General features: G+C 52.6%; 1 protein-coding gene across 5 annotated transcripts in view; it reads right to left on the bottom strand.

The window, feature by feature from the left end:
• MASP1 (MBL associated serine protease 1) overlaps positions 1-12,664 on the bottom strand; it is a 70,526-nt gene that overhangs the window by 25,754 nt on the left and 32,108 nt on the right. For 2 of the 5 annotated variants that reach the window (XM_084638134.1, XM_084638129.1), the window contains exons 9-10: positions 4,273-4,410; positions 952-1,026 (exon numbers count right to left, since the gene is read on the bottom strand). In XM_084638134.1, the coding sequence (XP_084494260.1) occupies positions 952-1,026; positions 4,273-4,410 (213 nt within the window). Of the gene's footprint in view, positions 1-951; positions 1,027-4,272; positions 4,411-7,302; positions 8,519-12,664 lie in introns of those variants that run through there. The other 3 variants (XM_084638130.1, XM_084638131.1, XM_084638133.1) reach the window with 2 other exon arrangements.

Here is a 12,664-nt window from a genome sequence, read left to right as displayed (position 1 = left end):
CCTAAAATACTGCAGCCTGGATGCGCATACACAGAGAGAACCTGCATTAACAGCCACTGGCACGAGGCAATCAGCCACCTAAGCCACTGTCTGAGGCGGTCTGACTACAGGCACGGTACCTAGGAGCCGCTGAGCCTAATTCCCTCCTCTGACAATGCCTCTCCCTGCCCCCTGGGGCCGGTCCCTTACCCGCTCAGCCTCAGTGTCCCCAGCTCTAAAGTGGGGCTAGTTCTCACCCGGGGCCTAGTGGGGACCAATCAGTAAATGTCTGTGGAGCACTGCGTGCTGTCGGAGTAGATCTCAGTGGGCACAGTATAGCACCCCCCAGAGGGGACGCTGTTGGGCCGTTATTTAAAGATCCGCCCCTGCTGGGTTTCTGATTTTTGCTGGGCTCTTGGGTGGCTGCTGGAGGCAGGTTCTAAGGTGCCGCACATCCTGGGCCAAATTCCACCAGTGCAATTGCGCTGACATCTCTAGTGGCCTCCAGGGCAGGATTTGGCCACCTGGCATTAGAGGTGGCCCTGAACCAGCCCGCTGGAGCTCAACTCCTGTGGACTTTGGAGCGTTCAGAATCCAGCCCCATCTCGGTGACACACGGCTGTTGCTCATTGCTCTGCCCTTTATAGCCACAAGACCCCTCATCCCCTGTGTATAGCGCTGCGGATACGCCCTGTCCCTGCCCGCTGCTGAGGTGTTCCTAAGGTGACGTACCTGTGGATCACAGCCTGGGGCACCACTGCATAGTGAAGGCATTGGGCTGCCCCAGCCATGGAGTGACGTCAGCGGATCTGTGCTGAACAGACCCCCACCTTCCCCAACGTGTACCCATCGCATCATGCTCTGTTACCCCTTGGAGAGCGAATGCCGGATTGGCTGACTCGTGGCATAAGCAACTCTGCTACGAGACGGCAGCTCGTTTGGTGGTGCACCATGCCAGAGCTCTCTAGGTACCTGGTCGACAAGACGGCAGCTTGGTCCCCAGCTCCTCGCTCTTCCACACCCCCTTAGCATCACAGACGTACGTGCCTGGAAGAAAGCACAACGTTAGCTGGGAGCATAGACGCGCCTGTTGCTTATCCGAATGCAGGGTTTGCACATGCAGCCGGTGCGTGTACCGTTGGCTGTGGGTTAGCCACGCATGTTGACAGACAGCCTATGGGGTGTTGCCACAAATATATTCTAGGGGCCATAGTCTATGCTGGGCTTTCGGAGGTGCCCTGAAGGTGGAATTTGGCTGCCTTGGAGCAGGATACCTGGAGCAGAGCAGAGCTAGGGAAAGGCAAGAGGAGCTGGGGAGCTCCAGCCTGGCAACTCCCCAGGCTGAGGCCTTGTTGAAGGCCTCAGGAGGTACTGGGGCTGCAGAGGTGCAGCCTGGGGAGAGGCAGAGGCAGCTGGTCCAACCCCCTCACCAATGCTGAGTGGCCAGTACAGACTGCAGTCTGTCCCAGAGAAAGGGGGCTAGATGATGACTGGCAGTAGCCACTCAGGCAAGGTGGGCCTAGGGGGAAGGGGTTCCCTTGGAAAGGGAGACCCAGCTGCTGCGGGCAGAACCCCATGGTAAGGGGCACCGGGGTCTGGGAGGGACATGCGGGGGGGGTGCTCGATCTGCTACAAACCTGTTGTCACTGCAGACCGCTCCCCGTGAGAGGGGAGAGTAGCTGAGATGATACCTGGCTGTCGATGGAAGCAGAGCTCTGTCCGCTGTACAGTAAGGCTATTTCTAAACTGCAATCAAAGACCCAAGGCTGAAGCTGCGGCCAGCCCGCGGCAGCTGACTCCGGCTGGGGCGGTGGGGCTATCAGATTGCAGTGTAGAGGTTCAGGCTCCGGCTGGAGTCTGGGCTCTGGGTCCCTCCCTTGTGGGGCCTCGGAGCCCAGGAGGCACATGTAAGCAGGGATCATAGAATCATAGAATATCAGGGTTGGAAGGGACCTCAGGAGATCATCTAGTCCAACCCCCTGCTCAAAGCAGGACCAATCCCCAATTTTTGCCCCAGATCCCTAAATGGCCCCCTCAAGGATTGAACTCACAGCCCTGGGTTTAGCAGGCCAATGCTCAAACCACTGAGCTGGAAGCTGCTGAGGAGTAGGGCTGTGTAGGAAGAGGTGCCAGAGTGAAGCTGGAGGGAGACCGGGGCCTGCCAGGGCAGGGAGTGGCTGCTGGGAGTGAGCAGACTCCAGGCAGGGAAGGCCTGGGAGCTCCCACTGGGATGACTGGGAGCACAGCCTTCACAGGGATTTGAGAACTCTGTTTGGGGAATTATTTTGTTAATGTAAGAAATCCAGGCTCAAGGAAGGGTTTGGCTGAGCTAGAGATGCGTTTGTGTGCGGAGTTCTTAAAGGGCCCTGAAGAAAGGAAACCGAGGCAGAACGCCGCAGGTCCACCTCTGGCCATGAGGGGGAGCTCAGGAAGCAGCCGACCCTGTGACAATTTTATTGTCTCTAGGTGATTCCAGGGGCCTGACCTGGAGGGGTGCTAGGCTCCCCCAGCTCCCATTGACTTCATCTGGAGCACTGGCTCCTCAGATCTTCTGTAGATCAGGCCCTGTATCAAATCCATAGGACCAGGAGAGCAGCTAGTCTGGCCCTCCTGCATATCACAGGCCGTTACGTTTCCCCCAGATCTCCTGACACTGAGCCCACTAACTTTAGTTAGGCTAAAGCATTTCAATCCACTGTTGTGAGGAAAAGCATAGTTCTTCAAACTGCTACCCCGGCAAGCATCCCCGCAGATGCGTGCGCCAGGCTGGGGTCAGCCTGGCCTGAGTCACCAGTGAGGGCTGGTTCACACACTGCTTCAGCCCTGATTTAACTGCGTCAGTTTGGAAATCCGTTTAGTTCAATCGGTGCGATCCTCTCACATGCACACTCTGGGTTTGGCAGCACAGTGCTTTATACTGATTGGCCTCAATGGACGGACATTAAATCAGTAGGAGTCTCTCTGCATTTGAAATACACCAGGGTTCTGCACCGGTTTAGTGAAATTGGGGCAACTTTTGCACACAGACAAGCCTCATGTTCCCTCTGCTACACCCTGGCAGCCCTGCTGCCTTCTCGCTCCGCTCTGGGATACAGATGTGTGACTCCGTTTTCCACTGAGGGCACCACTGGGCTGTGCAATCGCAATTTAGTGAACACTTGTGTCGCGTAAAATCCAGCTCCTGGAACTGCACTAGTCCTGCAGGGCTAACGAGCGAACAGGCGTAAAGCTGTATTTCTGACGGAGCCACACCCAGGGGACAGGGCTGCCGAATAACAAGGGGGCACTTTGCAGAGAACAACTGCACTTTAACTGCCTGTTCTGCCTTTAGCAACAAGATCAAATCTCAATTGCTCTTTCTGCCCCTGATTCCGCAGCGCACCATGGTCAGTTCGACCCTGCCATGGCAGAGAGTCAATCTGCGTAATATATCAGAGGGGCAGCCGTGTTAGTCTGTATCCACAAAAACAACGAGGAGTCCGTTGGCACCTTAAAGACTAACAGATTTATTTGGGCATAAGCTTTTGTGGGTAAAAAAAATCCACTTCTTCAGATGCATGGAATGAACATTACAGATACAGGCATAACTACATACTGGCACATGAAGAGAGGGGAGTCGCCTCACAAGTGGAGAACCAGTGCTGACAAGGCCAATTCCGTCCGGGTGGATGTGGTCCCCTCTGAATAATTGATGAGGAGGTGTCAAGACCAAAAGAGGGAAAATTGCTTCTGTAGTGAGCCAGCCTCTCCCAGTCCCTATTCAAGCCCAGATTAATGGTGTCAAGTTTGCAAATGAATTGTAGCTCTGCAGTTTCTCTTTGAAGTCTGTTTTGGAAGGTTTTTTTTGTTGAGGATGGCTACTTTTAAATCTGTTGTTGAATGTCCAGGGAGGTTTTCCCTGCAATTTTCCCTCTCTTGGTCTTGACACCGCCTCATCAATTATTGGGAGGGGACCACATCCACCCTGACTGAATTGGCCTTGTCAGCACTGGTTCCCCACTTGTGAGGTAACTCCCTTCTCCACGTGTCAGTATATTTATGCCTGTATCTGTAATTTTCACTCCATGCATCTGATGAAGTGGGGTTTTTTACTCACGAAAGCTTATGCCCAATATATGTAATAGATACTTAGATTATTATTTGCACAATCTTTGCAGATATATGCTTATTATTAACACTAGCCTACTGCACATCGACTAGCCCAGCAATGGGCATGCCGCACGCTCTCCCTGTTCAGAGCCCCACCCCGACTTGCGTGGCCACAGCCCCTTCCCCAGCGGCGGATGGCCTCACCGGTGATATTTGGGGCCAGCTGATAGTAGGGTCGCTGGCAGGAGTACCGGACCCCTGACCGGTACGTGGTGAGATTGTTCCTTGTGGCGAAGGTGACGGACCCGTGTTCCAGCTCCACCGGCACTTTGCAGTCCGCAACTAGAAGTCCACGAGGAAAGGAGATTTTTAGTAGCATATGTACATCTCCCGCCGTAGCAGGCTCTGTCCGCTGCCTCTGTCGGGTATGGCTCTAGGGCTGGGGGAGTTTGAAAGGGGTTTGTATATCAGCTGGCCTGCCAGCTCCCCCAGAGCTAGCGCGTGAGATGGTTTTAACCCTTCAGGCACTGAGGAGAAGTATATCTGTCTTTAGTTCCTCGTCTTTCTCTTTCCTTCCAGCGGGCCCTCTCAGCCCTTTCCCATTGGACTCGCTCCTTCCTTCCCCATTGAAGTCCTGGCCCTGTCGAAGTCAACGGGAGTTTTGGCATTGATTTCAACAGGCCGTGATTTCACGCTTTAGCCTCACCACGCAATGCCTTGCACTATGCCCCAAACCAACCCTTCCCTTTGTGAGTCTGCCTACTCCATCCCTATGCAGGACAATGGTTTCCTGTGATAAACCCTAACTCCAGTCAGTCTGTGAGCAGAGATGACTCTGTCTTACCAAATCCAGTCCAGGTCACTGATGCAATGAACCAGCCAGTGTGTATGTTCAGCCTTGTGTTGCACTGAACGGAACCAGGATTGCTCAGCTGTGTGTCATAGGCATTATACTGCTAATAGCTAAGGGAGATTCTCTTTTGGCTCCAGTGGTAGGGCCTGGCCTTTGGGTTGAGGAGAATGTGAGTTCTAGCCCTGCTGTTGCTGTGAAAGTCTGAGCCATTGTGGTGTGCATTGTAACCAAAATCACTAGGCAGCTATGGATTTGTTACCATAAAATCCCTCGATATTATTGATTAGGGAATGAATACTGCACAGGTGAGTAGGAGCTATCCTGTCAGATACGCATGTCAAAGTGGTTCTGATGGCTTCACGGGAACTCTGGGAATGGAGTGCGAAGGGTTCATGCCATTGCTGGACTGAGTACTGTATGGGGAACCTGGAACCTGGGCTGGGGTTGGGTTCTCAAAAGATTTGACCAGCTTTTAGACACTCAGTTGTTACACTTTGCCTTGCTTCCTGGTGAGTGTTCATTCCCATCAGAGCCTGGGAAAGGCAGGCATTGGTGTAATCATGACCAGCCGGGCCCAGACAAGGGGGGATCCCATGATAAACATGTCCGTAGCTTTATCCGGCTACACAGTTGCTGATAGACAAATACCTAGAATTGTCAGGCAGCAAATTAATCACTAGAAGGCGCAATGCAGCCCCAGGAACGTAACAGCCAGCACAAGAGCAAACTAATGATATAAACACAAGGGTGAGGCATTCAAAGGGCAGGCCCTGCTCATACTAACCCCTACAACTGCCTTTTTCATAGGACAGACAGCCTGTGAAAAAGGCCACTTGATCTTTAAAGATTCTCTGGCAACTTGGTGCAGTAAGCAGGGTGTGCTGTGAATTCAGATCCTCTCAATGGGCTATTTATTATTTCAGCAGCACCTACTGCCACCTTAGCCTGCATTGTGCTTGGCACTGTACAAGCACAGGGTGAGAGACGCTGCCTGCCCCGATGAGCTTACAATCTGAATAGAAGACGGACAGACTCGGGGGGAGGTGAAGAGAGGCAGGAAACACCTGGTACAAAGCCATTCAGTAAGTCGGGTCAGAGACAGGAAGAGAACCCACGTGTCCTGGATCCCAGCCCAGTGCTCTGTCCATTGACTCACATGGCTGCTTGGATTGATGCTTTTGCTTAAACGTGGGCTTTTGTTGTTCCCCATCCCTCACTTTGTCTAGAGCTCAGCCCTGCAAACGCTACCGGAAACCAACAGAGCTACTCCCCTAGCAAGCACCACACCAGCTAGGAAGTGTTTGAAGGATCAGAGACTTAGGTTTTGTCTCCATTGCAACCATTAGCGCCGGTTACCACACTGAAGTTATGAGCTAGCTTAGGGTGAGTGAGAGCGGCCACGCTGCAAAAGAACACTGGAGCGACACAGCGCTATTGGGTCAGCCGCTGAGGAGTTGTGTTAACACCGGCTGTAGTCCCATGCCTACTGCATCATTAGATGGAGCAGCAGTAAGATTTGAGCTCCCACCACCCCTGAAATGTGTCAGCTAGCTCTGGTTTAAAGCCCCACTTAACTTAAGCTAGAGATTTGTGTGTGTGGATGGAGTCAGGGTAGCGGCAACACTCAAGTTATACCTTGAGCTAACACGCAGGTTAAGACAAGCCCTGCAAATTCTTCTACAAATTGAGAAGACTGCCTGTTCTTCCGGACAAGGACATCATATTTGTCTCTGAGCTGCATAGCGCATTGTTGGCACTGTATAAATAATAATCAGCCGACGGGCTACATTTTTGACGTCGGGAGTGCTGAGTCACGCAACTGACGTCATGGGGAAAAATGGATCTTCATGGTAAAACTGGACAAACCCTGCATCACTTCAAAACTTCCTCCCCTGCCGTTTTATTTTCTTGCAGCTTCCTGGCTGGGGCTTTGTCATGTTTTAAAGTGGCAACACATTTGGATTGGAAATGGAGGTTGCTGTCATGACTCTGGGGCTAATCAACGTCTGTGGTGACCTGCTGACCAGAAGCAGTAACTCCGGGGTGTTATAAGAAAGCCCATGGGAAACGTATGCTGTTGTTGTTAATTATTATTATGTGTATTACGGTATCACCTGGGAACGAACCAGGGCCGCATCATCTCAAAAAAGATATACTGGCATTAGAAAAGGTTCAGAAAAGGGCAACTAAAATGATTAGGGGTTTGGAACGGGTCCCATATGAGGAGAGATTAAAGAGGCTAGGACTTTTCAGCTTGGAAAAGAGGAGCCTAAGGGGGGATAGGATAGAGGTATATAAAATCATGAGTGCTGTGGAGAAAGTGAATAAGGAAAAGTTATTTACTTGTTCTCATAAGAACTTGGGGCCACCAAATGAAATTAATGGGCAGCAGGTTTAAAACAAATAAAAGGAAGTTCTTTTTCACTCAGCGCACAGTCAACCTGTGGAACTCCTTGCCTGAGGAGGTTGTGAAGGCTAGGACTATAACAGGGTTTAAAAGAGAACTGGATAAATTCATGGAGGTTAAGTCCATTAATGGCTATTAGCCAGGATAAGTAAGGAATGGTGTCCCTAGCCTCTGTTTGTCAGAGGGTGGAGATGGATGGCAGGAGAGAGATCACTTGATCATTACCTGTTAGGTTCACTCCCTCTGGGGCACCTGGCACTGGCCACTGTCGGTAGACAGGATACTGGGCTGGGTGGACCTTTTGGTCTGACCCAGTCTGGCCGTTCTTATGTTCTTATTGCACTAGGCCCTGTACACGCAGAGAACAGCCTGTAGTTACTAAGCTGCACAGATCAGAACTTTCACAGGCTACTGCCAAACTGGCTACGAGAACCGTGGTGAGGTCACTAAGATCAGAGCTCTTTTATCTGGTGAGCCTCGGGTACCTGTCTGGGGGAGCTGAGGGCCCAGGCAGAAATGAGCACTGGCTCAGTCTTCCACACGATTGATTTTCGGTAGAGGCTCTGAGTTACAGGTGAGCAATGAGCCTCTTGGAAAAGAATTACCAGACAAAGAGGGGTAGGATGGTATTGTCCGAACATCCCTCTCCAGACAGACACACACTCTGCCTTCTTCCTCCGCTCTGCCTTTGCTTGGGGCACTGCTGGATGTCAAAGCCATCTGGGCTGAGACTACAGATTATGCTCTTTGTGACTGGAAAGCCCTAAAGCCCTAACCCAGACAGCCCTGGCCATGCAGGTGTCTGTATGCACAACATTATGGAGTTACCAGCGTGTATCAATCAATGCCCTCCACAAGTTATTAGCACTGGGCATGACGGTAATGCTGTCATGCCATTTCCAGGGCCTCTGCCTTCGACTGCCGGTACTTCCAGGCCTGTGCACACTCAGATGCACCAATCTCTGAGCCTTTGCTTCAAAACACTGCACAAGAGTTGAGTGGCACCCAAGCAGACTTGGTTATGAATCGTTGAGGGTGGGTTTGCAGTTGGAGAGAGACTGTGGTCTCTTGAGATGGACAGCAAAAGGGGAGGGTCAGGAATGGAGAGACAATGGTCTTCCAGAGGTGGCGGCAGCTTCTTCTGCTCCATCATCATGATCTTCCTCCGCCTTTCAGTCTCATGCTGCCCGCTGTGGGGAAAAGGCCTCCAGTTAGCAAGGTCTTTAAGCTGCCAGAGACGGGCCGGGTCACAGGCCTTCCTCGTGAATGATGGGCGGTGCGTAGTGGTGCTGGCAGCAATGGGCTGAGGATGTGGCCTTCTCAGGGCGTTGAAACCTGCAGTCTCTACAGGCAGGATCTACTTCTCCTCTGCTCACCCCTCACAATGCCCGCTCCCACCCCCTGCTGCCACTGGTTGAGAGCGTCGGTACAACCTGTGACCCAGTGGCCGTTTCTACTCTTCATAAGGATGACCTGACCTGATTCCTGGCCTTCCAAGGTGCCTGTGTTATGAAGAGAATTTGCACTGGATTATGGATGGAAAATGTCGCGCCTTGTGACTTGTACAGAGAGGGTTTGCCTCAGGCCTGTCTTTGCAGGGAGGTGGTGTTGGGGCGATATGGAGTGAAGTTAAACTCCAGGGTCCTGATTCTCAGTCATGCAAAGACCCCTTTTTACTCGCCTGGCACTACCCCTTTGGGGAGCTCTCTGAGGCTTCACAGTAATGCTGATTCCAGGCCTTAAATATTACTGAGGTTTATGTCACAGTGTAGCCCCCAGGAACCTAAGAACAACCATGCTGGTCAGACCAAAGGTCCATCTAGCCCAGTATCCTGTCTTCTGACAGTGTCCAGTGCCAGGTGCTTCAGAGGAAATGAGCAGAACAGAACAATTTATTGAGTGAGCCATCCCCGGCTGTCCAATCCCACCTTCTGGCAGTCAGAGCTTTAGGGACACTCGGAGCATAAGGTTCCATCCCTGACTGTCTTGACTAATAGCCATTAATGGACCTATCCTCCATGAGCTTATCAATTCTTTTTTGAACCCACTAATACTTTTGGCCACAACATCCCCTGGCAATGAGTTCCACAGGCTGACTGGACATTGTGTGAAGGATACTTCCTTATGCTTGTTTTAAACCTGCTGCTTGTTAATTTCATTAGGTGACCCTTGGTTCTTAAGTTATGTGAAGGGGTAAGTAACACTTCCTTATTCAATTTCTCCACACCAGTCATGCTTTTATAGACCTCTATCATATCCCCTTAGTCGTCTCTTTTCTTAGCTAAACAGTCCCAGTCTCTTTAATCTCTCCTCATACAGAAGCTGTTCCATACCCTTAATCATTTGTGTTTCCCTTCACTGTACTTTTTCTAATTCTACTATATCTCTTTTGAGATTGGGTTGACCAGAACTGCACGCAGTATTTAAGGTGTGGATGTTCCATGGGTTTATACAGTAGCATTATGATATTTTCTGTCCTATTATCGATCTCTTTCCTAATGGTTCCCAACATTCTTTCAGCAACCTAGCAGATGCAGAGTCCTGGGAACAGAGCAAAGGGGATGGGGCCACAGCAGGTATGTCCAGGTATGTGGGGCTCTCACAGATAGATTTGACCAGGACAGTGAATGTGGCCTGGGGCAAAGGTAGTTATGAATTCTGTAGCTTTCTTTCCATGGGGGTCTACTGCTGCTGGTCCCCACAGCAGGGAAGAGAAGATGGATCTGCTGGTCCTCCCATGTGGGGCAGATGAAGGGAAGCTACAGTAGAGGGCAGGAAGGCCATGGCATGGCCCATGACACCAGAGAGATGGAAACATTTGCAAAACTTCAGGAGGAGTCGCCTGATAAAATTGCTGATCAAGCCAAAATTTGCCAGCGTTCATCGGTGCTAATTTATGTTTGAGTGTCTTCTGCCAGCTGCATGTTCTTGAGAGGACAGGAGGACCAGCAAGGATTGATGTGCCGTCAGGAAAAGTGTGCACTGGGAAGACTGGGGTGAACATGCTCCTACTGCTTCCCAGGGACTGCGCTCACGCCAGCATCGCTGATGCACCAGACGCTTGTCCTATCATAGATTCACAGATTCCAAAGCAGAAGGGACAGTTGTGATCTTCCCTCTAGTCCAACCTCCTGTCTGACACAGGCCAGAGAACTGCCCCAGCGTAATTCCTAGAGCAGAGCTTTTAGAAAAAACACCCAGATGTGATTTAAAAATGGCCAGTGATGGAGAATCCCCCCACGACTCTTGGCAAATGGTTCCAGGGGTTAGTTACTCTCACTGTTAAAATGTTATGCTTTATCCTGCCAAACGGCATCTTTCTAATGGTCACCCAGCTCCTTCCAGGGAACGTACAAATAGTTTGAGCAATACCTTCCCCTGCTCCGTGCTTTCGGGGTGGGACACAGTCTTTACAGCAGCAGCTGGTGTTGGTGATGAAAAAATCAAGTCTAGTACTGGCAGGCACCAGAGAGACAGCCCTGGAGACTGGACAGGTCCAGCATGGGCAACGAGAGGGCTGGCTTCCCCCTGTTACCCCACCAGTGTCCTTGGACCCTGCCCCGAAGGGACCACCTTAAGTTTATACCCCCACGGCCCATCCAAACTTTGGCCTCTTTGCTGAGATTGAAGGCACGGGGGCCAGTCAGTGCCTGCCACAGTGGCCCTGCATTGTGTGGGTACCTTGTCCCACCCAGACCCGGACTGCGAGTCCTTCCGTCCGTTTGCCCTCCTTTCACTTCTCCCGCCCCCACTCCAGATCCTTGTTTTCTCCCGGCCATGCTCCGAGCTGGGGAGAAGACACACAGTGCTTGGGGATGTGGGTTAGCCACTGACTGCAAACAGCCCACCTGTAGCTGATCTCTGCCTGTAATTCCTTCCATCCAGCCCAGGCTGCACCCCCGGCTGCTGGAGCTCATGCACTGGGCGGGTTTGTACTGAGGCAGCTAGTCGTAGGCATGGCCAGCGCTACCCCCGGCTACACGCCTCTTTTTAAGCGCACAAGCTGGAGCAGAGCTAGCGTGGCCCGTCTCCGTGCGCTGGGGCGCGCCCTCCCAGCTGCAGTGCAGGCCTACGCTGAGGAGCAGATGATGTCATGCTCTGGGAGACCTCAGGGCCGTCCGGCACGTGTCCCCTGCCCTCCAGGGCTTTATGAACGGATTCAGTCCAAGCTGCTCAGAGAATGAACCACAAACCCGTGTCCGTTTGCATTTAAGCTACCACGTGATTCACCCTGCTGGGACTGGAGGGAGGAGCCCCACTCTCCGGTGCCTTGCCTGGGTCTGGATGGGACACAGGACTGTGTCCCCTGGTGACGGAGGTCCCTCCTCAGGCCCCATTTTCTGACACTGGCCCCTGGCCCCCGCTCTCAGCTGGGCCTGGTGCTGCAGCCACTCCCTGCTCTTGGGTCCCCAGCGTTCGCTCGTCCTGGGTACCAGCATCTCCACACTGCTAGATCCTCTCTTCCTGTTCTGGGTCAGCTCCTCCCTCTCTGCCTCCACAGCCTCACGCTCAGTATCTCCCTCGTGGCTGCTAGCCCCACTCCTCTCTCCACTGCCCGGCCCCTCTCTGCCTCAGGCCGGCCCTTCTCTTCGCCCACGTTTTATTTCAGGGCCCTGCTGCACTGTGCTCGACGCCTCCAGTCCCCATTTGCAGCTGCCCACCCCCTGCCAGGCCTGGCCTTCTCCTCGCCGGCCCCTCTCTTTCTTTCCCCCTCTCTGCGTCAGCTGCGAGCTCCTCCCCTCTGCTGCTTTTTGGGTGCTGCTGACTCTCAGACTGTTTCAGCGTCCAGCCCTGGGAGCCCCCACTCTGATCTCTCTCCTTATGCAAGGTCTGGCTCCTGCCCGAGCCCGGCGTTCCTCCTCCCTAAGCCCTGCTCTCTATGGGCCTGAGCCAAGATTTCCAGCAACTTCAATGGACTTTGGCTGGCTCTGTGTATGTGGTCCCATAGCTCTCAAGAGCCCATCTTCATCCACTCTCTCCACTCATTCCCACCGCAGCCCATCACTTCCCCTGCCCATGCACTGTCACGACCACCTAGCCCTTCCCCCACTCTGCTCCTTTCCCTGGCTTGCTCTGTTTTTTTTCCCCTTTCTGTCCCCAAGAGCATGATAGCAGCCCTTGCCACAATTCCTTCCAGCCGGTGCTCTCTGGCCCTGGAGGTCTCTGCTAGATCTGGGATGGGTGGCAAGGAGATGGAGCCCTCAACATGGGGCCATGAGGCATCCAGTCGTGTCAGGGCTTTGGGCAGGCAAAAGCAGCTTAAAGAGACTTGTGATCACAGATTGCTTCCTTGTGGATTTATCTTGAAAGCACCTTTTAGTCCCAAAGAGCTGGGG

This window comes from Lepidochelys olivacea, assembly GCF_965140295.1.
Source record: "Lepidochelys olivacea isolate rLepOli2 genome assembly, chromosome: 9".
In the NCBI taxonomy this organism is placed as follows: domain Eukaryota; kingdom Metazoa; phylum Chordata; order Testudines; family Cheloniidae; genus Lepidochelys; species Lepidochelys olivacea.
The sequence above is the reverse complement of the archived record's forward strand: the minus strand, read 5'-3'. Positions and strand labels throughout refer to the sequence as shown.